This window comes from Carassius auratus, unplaced genomic scaffold (assembly GCF_003368295.1).
Source record: "Carassius auratus strain Wakin unplaced genomic scaffold, ASM336829v1 scaf_tig00027160, whole genome shotgun sequence".
In the NCBI taxonomy this organism is placed as follows: Eukaryota; Metazoa; Chordata; class Actinopteri; order Cypriniformes; family Cyprinidae; genus Carassius; species Carassius auratus.
In genome coordinates, this window is record NW_020525571.1 from 45039 (window position 1) to 57900 (window position 12862).

At 41.1% G+C, this 12862-nt stretch overlaps 3 protein-coding genes across 3 annotated transcripts; 1 reads left to right on the forward strand and 2 right to left on the reverse strand.

Moving 5' to 3' along the window:
• Positions 1 to 543: 543 nt before the first annotated feature.
• LOC113079105 (zona pellucida sperm-binding protein 3-like) lies at positions 544 to 6292 on the reverse strand. The gene is made up of 9 exons (XM_026251305.1): positions 6189 to 6292; positions 2324 to 2771; positions 1993 to 2111; positions 1803 to 1906; positions 1553 to 1730; positions 1060 to 1177; positions 901 to 983; positions 752 to 840; positions 544 to 678 (listed from the first exon to the last, which is right to left on the reverse strand). Exons 1-9 carry the CDS (start codon positions 6275 to 6277, stop codon positions 599 to 601), a joined length of 1308 nt encoding a protein of 435 aa, XP_026107090.1. The 5' UTR covers positions 6278 to 6292; the 3' UTR covers positions 544 to 598.
• LOC113079102 (zinc finger BED domain-containing protein 4-like) lies at positions 3425 to 5554 on the forward strand. The gene is made up of 3 exons (XM_026251299.1): positions 3425 to 3713; positions 4094 to 5056; positions 5159 to 5554. Exons 1-3 carry the CDS (start codon positions 3476 to 3478, stop codon positions 5437 to 5439), a joined length of 1482 nt encoding a protein of 493 aa, XP_026107084.1. The 5' UTR covers positions 3425 to 3475; the 3' UTR covers positions 5440 to 5554.
• Positions 6293 to 11894: 5602 nt separating the features above from the next.
• On the reverse strand, positions 11895 to 12557 carry LOC113079109 (POM121 and ZP3 fusion protein-like). The gene is made up of 4 exons (XM_026251310.1): positions 12410 to 12557; positions 12251 to 12333; positions 12103 to 12190; positions 11895 to 12029 (listed from the first exon to the last, which is right to left on the reverse strand). The coding sequence occupies exons 1-4, from the start codon at positions 12434 to 12436 to the stop codon at positions 11991 to 11993; spliced, it is 237 nt and encodes a 78-aa protein (XP_026107095.1). The 5' UTR covers positions 12437 to 12557; the 3' UTR covers positions 11895 to 11990.
• Positions 12558 to 12862: the final 305 nt, after the last annotated feature.

The following is a 12862-nucleotide window of genomic DNA, read 5'->3' on the forward strand; positions in this document are numbered from 1 at the left end:
TCGTGTATCTTTAGAAATAATGGACAAAGAGTCTTTAAACGCCTCAGATGTAAAGTTATTCGCTGTCAAAATGACACCAGAATGAATGGGAGTCAATGGGAATGCTAACGCAAGTGAAGTTCTGCTAAAAGATAGCAGCCCCCACCTGACTTCAACTTCCTTTCAAGTTCCTTGCCCCCTGGGTAGAAGGCTAGTTAGGTATACAGGAGCTAAACCATTAAGGGTCTTACAGGGGAGTAGTAATTTGTGACTGATATGGAACATAGATAGCCAATGCAAACACTGTAAAATTGGGGTAATGGGGGGGGGGGGGGGGGGGGGAATAGAGGACCTAGGATGGATCCTTGTGGCACTCCATATTTTGCCGGAGATAAATGAGGACTAAATCTTTAAGCCTGCCCTTGAATACCTGTATAGTTTTGTAATCTGAGCATGTCTGAGGTGCCAAATGCAGCACTAAGATCAAGTAAAACTAGCAATGAGATGAATCTAATCTTTAGAGCACAAACCCAGAGCGTTTAAACTAGACAAGAAGAGCAGAAGCAAGAACAAGGTTGTGCATTTATTGAAAGTCAGCAATAGGGTTTCCAACACCCATTTATTGAAGTCTTGCTAGAGTCTTCTGTCGTCCTTGAACCATTACAGGACCGAGTGAGGCCTTGCCTTCCCAATGAACACCTAGAGAAAGGTAAATACCCAAGTCAAGTAGAGCATGTGAAGTGTCAGAAGCAATCTTTAAGCAGCTACCTACCCCCAACAGGAGCATCACGTCCCCCTTCAGGACCACATGTTGAGTCACAGCAAGCACAAACCTGGTGGTTCCCATCAGCAGCAAGCCACCTGCAACAAGAACAATCAGACGCGGCAGCTTCATTGTGTTCTTAAGCAGCATGAACATACCCGTTGGAAAAGGAACAGGATTTGTGGAGAGCGTCACTGGGTGCAGAAGCAAGAGTGGCCTTCACGGTACAAGTTATGTAGATCTGCAAGAGACACCGGTAAGGGTTCACAAAACCAAAGCAGATGGGAGAACGCAGATTCAGTCAATATAGTACGTACAGAAGGACTGGATCCTCCCTGGAACATGAAAGCCTCCAGCTGGAACCGGATCTTGTCTTCCTGGGTCCGAGGCAAGAAGTGGGAGCTGGAAGCCGTAGCCTTGGCATCCACAAGGCACCTGATAAAGAGTGGGTGAAGAGAGGTTTACAGCCAGTTGCCCACATCAATGTTTGTGGTTAACGCTGTAGTAGGGGTTCGTGGATCGAACCAATTCCTAGCCAGAGCACAAAAGATTGTGGGCAACATAAGCCATTAGAGTGGGCACAAGTCCACACTTGAACCAAAAACGGAAACACCAAGCTACGCTTCAGACGAATTTTAAAGCTCTCATACCATTTCAGTAGGATGAACATTGGGACAGTCACTCTCAGCGATGCCAAAAGCACTTACCAAAAAGAGCTAAACCGATGGTCACTTGACTCAACCTAATTCTCAGGGATCGAGTGCTCACTGAACAAACTGAAACCATTCTAGAGAAGTAACAGGACTTTACCCATGATTCTCAATGAGGGAATATCTCGGAACAGAAGTCACTTCAGGTACTTGGGTGGCCACACAGTTGTCCACAAACACACGCAGGGGGACGTGGTTGTACACCTTCACAGATGCTTCAATATTAATAATGTCACCCAAGTAGTACACATTTGAAGGCCTCTGATTGGCCCAGTCATCTGCAAGAGGAAAGAACGGTTTAGGCACAGCCTCATTTCACAAGGCTTAAGATCTAAAGAAACTACACAAACCCAGCATGAGCTTCATGGAGAACACCAAGACATCTTCAGCAACCTCCGTTGAAGCATAAGGAACCCAAGTTGGATTCAAAGCATCACTGCTCACATTATGGAGCCTGTCGTTCAAGGGGATACCAAATAAACCGTTTTCTGGTTACAACACCATAAGACACTGCTTGAAGACATCCAGTCAGTCGCTTACCTTTGATAGTGGCATTGAACGCCAACAACTGCACCCTCAGTACGGGTAATCGGCGTGCCAGCAAATGCCACAGGGGTGTAGGTAAGAGCAAAGGTGTAGACTAGCTCATCCGCAGTCATCTGTAAGAGACGGAAGTGGTTACCAAATGGGTTCGGTTCAATTACACTTAAAAATAAGGTTCAAGAAGGGGGTTTCTAGCAGTTCCCCAAAGCAGCTGTCAGTTATCAGGTTTCAGAAACTGAAAGGTTCTGTGGAGATTTAACATTCAACAAATACTAGTGAACAACCCTTGCTTTTATTGGTTAATCCAGGAAGACGTAACCATTCTTACCATCAGCACACTATTGCAGTCCTGTAGTGCATATTCGAGGATGAGCACCCCAGAGGCAGAATCCTCACCAACAACAGCACAGCCTCCCATAGACAAACCAGATGGCTGGATCAGTTGACCATTGCTGAACATATCCTTCTTTACCTCCACATGAACCCGGTCCTCACTGCATTGAACAGCCACACTACTGGGAGTCACAGGTTTCCTCAACTGGAAGTTCACCGCCAACTCACGTTGCACCTCTGGAACGATGGGAAACTTCCAGTCCAAAGGCTTGACTGGACCCTGCAACAGCTGCTTCTCCTGAAGACCAAGAGGGTCTTGTGCAAATTTTCTGTAGTCAAGACTCGGAAGCTGAGAAGCCTTTTGGAAAGGATCCAAGAACCCTTGAGATGAAAGATCAGGAACTCTGGAAGCTGGAGCTGATTGCGGCTTTCTGCTGCTTGGACTTTGACTAGGGATGGCTGACGCGAAACTAACGTTTCGACACAGTGTCGAGATCCCGAAGCGTAGATGTTTCGAAACACTGCTCCGAACTGTGATTCAAAACACCCATGTCACGTGACTATGGCTAAACGAAGCTTCTGCGCGTTTCATAAGTGTCTCGACCGACAGGTGGCACGCTTGCCGAGTCTGCGTTTGATTGACAGGGGCGGGAACAAACCACACAATCGCACATCTGTCTCAACTGCCACAAAGTTTAAAAGAGGAGTTAATGCACCTTCACCTCGTGGGTTTTTGTGAGAGGAGAAAGATTTTGAGATAGCGTTTACGATTTATTGACATTTATAGTGCGATTTAGTTAGTTATATTTAGGTTACATTTAAGTTAAATATATTTACTGATAAACTAAAGACAGTGACAGATAGTTAGGATAGATATAGTGACACATTTATATAGGCTAAGTTAGATATTGACAGATAGCACAGTAGTTAGAGATATAGAATTTAGATAGATTCATATATATATAGATAGATAGATTCATAGATATATAAATTTATATATAGATTCATATATTAATATATATAGAGAGAGAGAGAGAGAGAGAGAGAGATTCATATATATATATATATATATATATATATATACTTTCATAAATATATAGATTCATAGATAGATAGATATATATAGACATTAATAGAATAGATAGAAATGGAGGCTCCACAGAAGAGATGCCGTAAATCTGTGGTGTGGGAGCATTTCCATTTGGAAACCCCAAATAAAGTGAGATGTATGTATTGTGATAGGCAGCTAGCCTACTTCAACAATACATCATCCATGATGCGCCATTTGAGGAGCACTCATCCTGCCATTTTGCAGTGTGCAGAGGATGGTAACATTCCCCCTGTACCTAGGCCTGCTACTGACACTGCTGGGCCATCTAAACAAGGTATACATTGTTTGATATAATATGTACTTCATGTAACACTGTTTAGAAAGTCCATAGTTTTAAATAGACTTAGGCTTGTGTCCACCAGCCTTACAACGTAACGTCAATATTTTCCAAAACTCCCAATCATGTTGAAAACAGCTTCACTCTGAATATGTAAATGTAACATCTCACAAACTTAGTCACTGTATTACATAGATATTTTTATAGGCTTGAAGACAACATTTTGGTTTTCCTAATTGTTGTAATTTTATATTGTATTTGATCTGTCTTTGCACACTGAGCATAAACTTTTCCAAACTTGAAAAAGCTTTTATTTTTTTTGAAATTTAGTTTTGTGAAAGTACTTTTAATCTTTTATCTTTATTTTCTTTTAAAAGGCAGACAGAGGGAATTGGATGAGGCTCTTGTAGACATGGTGGTAAAGGATTTGCAGCCCTTCACTATCGTGGAGGATGAGGGTTTCATGGCTTTTGTGAACAAACTTGATCCAAGCTATGTCCTCCCATCCCGGAAGGCACTTAAAACGATGGTAACCGAAAGGTACAACATTTCTAAGGAGAAGACAATGGAGGACCTAAAAAAGGCAGATTTTGTTAGCCTTACAGCTGACATGTGGTCCTCCATTAATATGGACGGATACCTTGGTGTTACTTGCCACTACATAACACCAGAGGCAAAGCTGGCAACTGTTGTACTGGGTGTAAGGAGGTTTTACCAAACACACACAGCCCAGCATCTCATGGAGGCTAAAGCTTTGCTAATGGCCGAGTGGGGAATAACCACCAAAGTTCAGTGTATGGTGACTGATAATGCATCCAACATGATCTTAAGTGCCCAGCTACTGAACCTTCGGCATGTCCCATGTTTTGCCCACAATTTAAATTTAATTGTAAAAAAGGCCCTAGATCAAACCCCACTCATCAATGAAATACGACAGAAAGCCAGAAAGATAGTGGGGTTATTTAGATCCAGCTGCAAAGCAAAGGACAAGCTTGTGGAGATGCAGGGCTTGATGGGCAGACCAGCTCTGAAACTGATGCAGGAGGTGGACACAAGATGGAACAGCACTTACGACATGTTGCAGCGCTTGTATGAGCAACGAGAGCCAGTGGGTGCAGCGCTATCAAATTTAAACAGTGATACTGCTCCGCTGACAAGTTTTGAGTATAACATTATACAAGAATCATTGTCACTACTGCAGCTTTTCAAACTCGCAACGACAGAGTTGTCAGAGGAACAGAGAGTGTCTGTTTCAAAGCTCATACCACTTTACAGGATGTTGCAGCACAAGCTATCGCAGAAAAAAGGCCAATCAGCACAGGAATCAACTGCACGATTAGGTAGGCCACAATGACCATACTACTGTATGTAATGTATTGGCCACAACTGTCATATTATTTTTTATCAATATAACCAATATGGTTTGCTTGTGTTTTGAACAGGCACACACCTGCAAGAAGGTCTGCACTCAAGATGTGGTGGGTACGAGTCATTCAGAGCCTTGGCTCTGGCTACACTGCTGGACCCAAGGTTCAAAAATGTGGGTTTTGGAAATCCTGCCAAAGCCCAGGAGGCTGAAAAGCAGATCACACTGGAGTGTGCTTCGCTGATGCGTTCAAACACAGCAACTCCTGGTAAGCAGTTTCACTCTTCATCTGACATTATGGAGTTATGTCATCTGAATAATTATGTGACTTATACTTCATATATGCTGTCAGTTTAGACTTAGTAACTAATTGTTGTTTTTACTTTCATTCAGAGCCACAGTCAACATCAGGCCCATCATCATCATCATCAACAACAACATCAACAACAGAAACCCAGGACAGTTTATGGGAACTTTTGATAGTCGTATCCATGAAACCCAGGCGATACACAGTGCCACAGCAGATGCCACAGTAGAAGTTAAAAAGTACCTAAAAGATGCATTTTTGCCAAGAACCCATGATCCACTAAGTTACTGGAAAGAGAGAGCTGTGATTTTTCCTCATTTGTATGTCCTTGCTAAAAAATATCTATGCATGCCAGCAACAAGTGTCCCTTGTGAGAGAATTTTTTCTAAGGCTGGAGAAATTATCAGTAAAAAAAGAAGTAGGCTAAGCCCTTCCACAGCAGAGCAATTAATATTTTTGAATAAAAATCTTTAAAAAAAAAAAAAAAAATTAGACCATTGTGGATTTATTTGTTTTATTCATTTTTCATGACCAAAATAACCTAGTTATTATTATGATATAGGATTATATAGGATATTATTATAGGATTTTAAAATATCACCACATTAACGAAAACAAAATATTTTTATTTATTTTTAAATGGCTTGTTGTCAAAGTTGTTTCAGATAACATGGGCAATTGGCCACTAGGTGTCACCGTGGAGACGGGTGTCGGTAAAGTTTCGAAGCCTCGAAACAAATACGGCACTTTGCTTCAACTGTTTCAGTGTTTCATGAAGCCTCGCTCTGCCCACCACTAACTTTGACGGAGTTTCAAACTTCCCAATGCACTCTTCAGATCAAAAGCCACAATCACAACCAACACTAATACGCCTTGCAAGAACTCCATTCTAACAAAGTTTGGCACAATGCTACAATACACATCAGTGTTGGCTTTGCTATTTAGTAGAGCTTTGAATTAATGTGGCTCCTCCCCTTTCAGCTTAATTGATTAACTTTGATTCTCCTCTGGGCTTGTAGAGTTTATTCATCCCAAATTTAGAAAAGTAAAGAACATCACTACCCAATAGGAAGCTAAGAACGTTTTATCTGCTTAATACAGATAAAAGAGGTGATGATTTTTGCCCCAGACAACATTACCCTTAAGATTAGGCAGGTCCTTGAGGGTCTATCATCATCTGACTGTAGTGACATGAGAAATCTGGGTGTCATTTTTGACAGATCGATGTGTTTTAACAGTCATGTTAAGTTTGTGGTTCGTACCTGTTTTTTTCCACCTCAGGAACATTGCTAAGGTTAGATCTATGGTTTTTTAAAAAAGAGAGGAAGATGCTTGTTCATCCTTTTATTTCTAGGACCAGCAAGAGATCACACATTAGTCTTGTGCGTAAGGCCCTTCATTGGCTTCCTGTTGGATATGAAATTATTACATTTAAATTAAATTTATGCATTTAGCAGACGCTTTTATCCAAAGCGACTTACAGTGCATTCAGGCTACCAATTTTTACAGATCATGTGTTCATGTGGATATAGAGTGCATTTTAAAATTCTGGTCATTACTTTCAGAGCCTTGCATGGTCAAGCACCCTCTTACATCCAGGATCTATTGCATATAAATACTCCATGTGGGTCTTTGAGGTCTTCAGGCCAAGATCTTTTAATTGTTCCCAGAACACATCTTAACACAAGAGGTGACCGTGCTTTCTGGGTTGTGGCTTAGCTCTGAAATCTATGAGTTCTCTGGAATCTTTTAAAAAACACTTAAAGACTCATCTTTTTAGACAAGCTTTTAATTAACAATATGATTTGTTTGTTATTGAAGTTTTATGGAATTTATAGTTGTAGTGTTGTACTAGGTGTTTATTTGAACAGTTGTTATTTTATTTTATTGTCTATTTTTATATTACTGTGCAGCACAGTATTATTTAAAATTATAGTATTTTCTCTTCTATGCTGCGTGTATAACATGGTCAGGTTCAGAGGTGTGTCAGAACTTTGCTATATTGTCTTCTTTGCTGGTTTAGGTTTATTGATTTGATTGATGAAAACAACAGAGAAACACAATTGTTAGGTGAATTTTCTTTTCTGATATTACACATTAATGTAAGCTGAGCATTTGCTTCGTTCTTCAGTATGCAGTGTGTTTAACACAGTCAGGTTCAAATGTGGGTGCAAAAAATCCATTAAAACTCTAGCAGAGGTTTGTCAGAACGTTTCCATTGTGCTATTGCCTTGTGGGCAAGTGAGAAATGTTAAACAAAGCAATATGCTAAAAAGATGAAAATGACTTAATTTTACTTTCAACTCCTTTTACATTATCCAAGGTATTAACATTAACATTTTTCATAACTCTTTGTAGGACATTTCCGTAGATAAATGTAAGCACTGTGGCAGTAGTAATGGAATATTTCAGAAAATGTACTCTTGTACACTTGATAATAAAGTACTTTTAAAAACAAGTACTTCATTACTTTTACTTAAGTAGACATCTGACTTGTACTTGAGTAAGAGGTATCTGTACTTTTACTCAAGTAATGAAGCTGTGTGCTCTATCCGCCTCTGGTTAGAATTGACCTGCTCTCTTCATCTGATTGTGGTTGTATCTCTCTATTAACGCTATTGGATCTTAGCGCTGCGTTCCACAATTTTGACCACAACATTCTTTTGCATAGACTAGAACACTTTGTTGGCATTAATGGAAGGGCATTAGCATGGTTTAAATCATACTTATATGACCGCCATCAATTTTTTAGCAGTGAATGAAGAGATTTCATATCGATCACAAGCGCAGCATGGAGTACCACAAGGCTCAGTACTAGGGCTGTTACTCTTCACGCTTTACATGTTACCCTTGGGAGATATCATCAGGAAACATGGTGTTAGCTTTCACTATTTTGCTGATGATACTCAGCTCTATATTTCTTCTTGGCCCAGCAAAACATACCAATTTGAAAAACTAACGGAATGCATAGTCGATATAAAAAAACTGGATGACAAGCGTTAATAGAGAGATACAACCATAATCAGATGAAGAGAGCAGGTCAATTCTAACCAGAGGCGGACAGAGCACACAGCTTCATTACTTGAGTAAAAGTACAGATAGCATATTGCTTTGTTTAACATTTCTCACTTGCCGACAAGGCAACAGCATAATGGAAACGTTCTGACAAACCTCTGCTAGAGTTTTAATGGATTTTTTGCACCCACATTTGAACCTGACTGTGTTAAACACACTGCATACTGAAGTTTTCTGCTAAATTCTGAAAACTCCAGCAAGTCCAAAATGTAGCAGCTAGAGTTCTTACTAGATCCAGGAAGTATGACCATATTAGCCTGCATCAATACTGCACTGGCTCCGTATTAAACATTGTATAGTTTTTAAAATCTTGCTTATTTCTTATAAAGCCATCAATGGTTCAACACTTCAGTATTTGAAAAAGCTCTTGTTAGATTATAGTCCTCCACATCCACTGCGTTTTCAAAACTCTGGCAACTTGATTATACCTAAAATATCAAAGTCAACTGCGGGCGGCAGATCCTTTTCCTATTTAGCGCCTAAACTCTGGAATAACCTACCTAACATTGTTTTGGAGGCAGACACACTCTTGCAGATCAAATATAGATTAAAGACCCATCTCTTTAACCTGACTTACACATAACACACTAATACGCTTCTAAAATCCAAATCCGTTAAAGCATTTTTAGGCTGCATTAATTAGGTAAACTGGAACCAGGGGCACTTCCCATAACACCCAATGTAGAAGAATGGCATCTACACTAATATTAGTCTGTTTCTCTCTTATTCCAAGGTCACTGTAGCCACCAGATCAAGTCTGTATCCCCATCAGCTGGTCACTTCAGTCACCCGGATCCAGTACTTATCCAGCCCAGATGGTGGAGCAGCATCTAGAAAGGACCTCTACAGCCCTGAAAGACAGTGGGGACCGGGACAGACCACAGGAAACAGATGATTCTTCTGCACAATCTGACTTTGCTGCAGCCTGGAATTGAACTACTGGTTTCCTCTGGTCAGAGGAGAACTGGGCCCCCAGCTGAGCCTAGTTTCTCCCAAGGTTTTTTCTCCATTCTGCCACCGATGGAGTTTTGGTTCCTTGCTGCTGTCGCCTCTGGCTTGCTCAGTTGGGGTCACTTCTTTTACAAGGATATCGATGACTTGATTGCAAATGAATGCACAGATACTATTTAAACCAAACTGAGCTGAATGGTGACATCACTGAATTCAATGATGAACTGCCTTTAACTGTCATTTTCCATTATTGACACACTGTTTTCCTAATTAATGTTGTTCAGTTGCTTTGACACAATCTGATTTGTATAAAGTGCTATATAAATTAAGGTGGCTTGACTTGAAAAATTTATTTTTTAGTTTTACTTAAATTGCACAGCTTTTTTCTTTGATTATGGATGTTTCTGTCCAAGTCACCCATGGAAAAAATTGCATGTTGCATAACAACAACAACAAAAACAATGACATCAATTCTCTGTTTGAACTGGACGCTGCATATATGTTTGGGATTAAAGCAATAAATTACTAAAATGAAAATTGTGCTCACCCTCAGGTCATCCAAGATGTAGAGGAGTTTGTTTCTTCATCAGCTTTATAAAAATGTAACATTGCATCACTTGCTCACCCAGTGAATGGGTACCATCAGAATGAGAGTGGATTCATTGCGGAGCAAGTGATGGATTTGTGATGGACTGTCAAGGCATATTGGGAAACACACTAAAAATGATAAATTATATTCAGTGATGCGAGGACAAATAAAATTTTCCAATTGAATTTAGCCAACATATAGAAAGCAATTAGTTCACAACATAAGATGCATACAAAATATCTGCAGAGCTTCTGGGAAGTGGGTGTTCATGTGGAACCCTAGGGGCAGAGACTCCGATTGGCAGAAGAATTTATAGCATCATGGGCAACAGATTCAACATAATTCTTTAAACTGAGCTTAAACCAAGTTCACAGTAGTTCTCTTCAAAGGTTAAGTTAACTTCCCTAGTGAGAAGGGACAGAATGACTACCAATTTCCCTACATTTAGGAAGGAGACACAACTCCTGTCTTGACAACAACCTGCTCCTTAACACCAGTAAGACAAAGGAGCTCATTGTGGACTTTAGGAAAAAGAAAGCACACATGACCCCATCCACAGGATGGTTGAACGGGTCTCCAGCTTCAAGTTCCTGGGAACTACCATTTCTGAGGACCTGTCCTGTAGGGACATTTTAAATGCCCATTGCACAATCCAGCTGTCCATAGTACACCTATTTGGCTATATAAAAAAAAAAAAATTCAAAAGCTTGGCAAAAGAGATGGTTTTTTTAAATCCAGATTTAAAACAGAGAGGGTGTGTCTGAACATTATCAAAGAGGCTATTCCAGATCTTGGGAGCCAAATGCAAAAAAAAAAAAAAGCTCTACCTCTTTTAGTGGACTTTGCCATCCTAAGAACTACCAGAAGTCCAGCTTTTTGTGACCTCAAGAAGTGTGATGGATTGTAGTGTGGTAGAAGCATAGACAGTAAAAGAAATGGACACAGCAACCCCATTGGAACTCAACTGAGACAAGTGAAGCCCATTTTTAGCACTTCCGTTTCTGACGCGCAGACTCAAACGAAGCTTGACGACATCAGCAACCTGTCTGACAGCTGTAAATCTTCTAGTAGCTGTGCGTGCAAACTGCCATCGTTAATCTTGCAGAGACGGAGTTCTTTGGCGTGAGTGAGCAGGAGTAAGTATTCTGATTAATTATTTTGTATAGTATCTTAAAATGTAACGCCAGTACGCCATATTAAGTTAATTGCCTGCGAGCTTCTCCTCCTGTCTGTACGGTAATGCGACAGAGTCGAGTGGTTATGACGAAATCGTTAGCCTATTTTTACAAAAACTGTTTCTACGGGGCAATAATGTACAGAAGGTAACGGAGCCCTTTTTAAATTCTCGTGTATCTTTAGAAATAATGGACAAAGAGTCTTTAAACGCCTCAGATGTAAAGTTATTCGCTGTCAAAATGACACCAGAATGAATGGGAGTCAATGGAATGCTAACGCAAGTGAAGTTCTGCTAAAAGATAGCAGCCCCCACCTGACTTCAACTTCCTTTCAAGTTCCTTGCCCCCTGGGTAGAAGGCTAGTTAGGTATACAGGAGCTAAACCATTAAGGGTCTTACAGGGGAGTAGTAATTTGTGACTGATATGGAACATAGATAGCCAATGCAAACACTGTAAAATTGGGGTAATGGCGGGGGGGGGGGGGGGGGGGGGGGTAGAGGACCTAGGATGGATCCTTGTGGCACTCCATATTTTGCCGGAGATAAATGAGGACTAAATCTTTAAGCCTGCCCTTGAATACCTGTATAGTTTTGTAATCTGAGCATGTCTGAGGTGCCAAATGCAGCACTAAGATCAAGTAAAACTAGCAATGAGATGAATCTAATCTTTAGAGCACAAACCCAGAGCGTTTAAACTAGACAAGAAGAGCAGAAGCAAGAACAAGGTTGTGCATTTATTGAAAGTCAGCAATAGGGTTTCCAACACCCATTTATTGAAGTCTTGCTAGAGTCTTCTGTCGTCCTTGAACCATTACAGGACCGAGTGAGGCCTTGCCTTCCCAATGAACACCTAGAGAAAGGTAAATACCCAAGTCAAGTAGAGCATGTGAAGTGTCAGAAGCAATCTTTAAGCAGCTACCTACCCCCAATAGGAGCATCACGTCCCCTTCAGGACCACATGTTGAGTCACAGCAAGCACAAACCTGGTGGTTCCCATCAGCAGCAAGCCACCTGCAACAAGAACAATCAGACGCGGCAGCTTCATTGTGTTCTTAAGCAGCATGAACATACCCGTTGGAAAAGGAACAGGATTTGTGGAGAGCGTCACTGGGTGCAGAAGCAAGAGTGGCCTTCACGGTACAAGTTATGTAGATCTGCAAGAGACACCGGTAAGGGTTCACAAAACCAAAGCAGATGGGAGAACGCAGATTCAGTCAATATAGTACGTACAGAAGGACTGGATCCTCCCTGGAACATGAAAGCCTCCAGCTGGAACCGGATCTTGTCTTCCTGGGTCCGAGGCAAGAAGTGGGAGCTGGAAGCCGTAGCCTTGGCATCCACAAGGCACCTGATAAAGAGTGGGTGAAGAGAGGTTTACAGCCAGTTGCCCCGCATCAATGTTTGTGGTTAACGCTGTAGTAGGGGTTCGTGGATCGAACCAATTCCTAGCCAGAGCACAAAAGATTGTGGGCAACATAAGCCATTAGAGTGGCACAAGTCCACACTTGAACCAAAAACGGAAACACCAAGCTACGCTTCAGACGAATTTTAAAGCTCTCATACCATTTCAGTAGGATGAACATTGGGACAGTCACTCTCAGCGATGCCAAAAGCACTTACCAAAAAGAGCTAAACCGATGGTCACTTGACTCAACCTAATTCTCAGGGATCGAGTGCTCACTG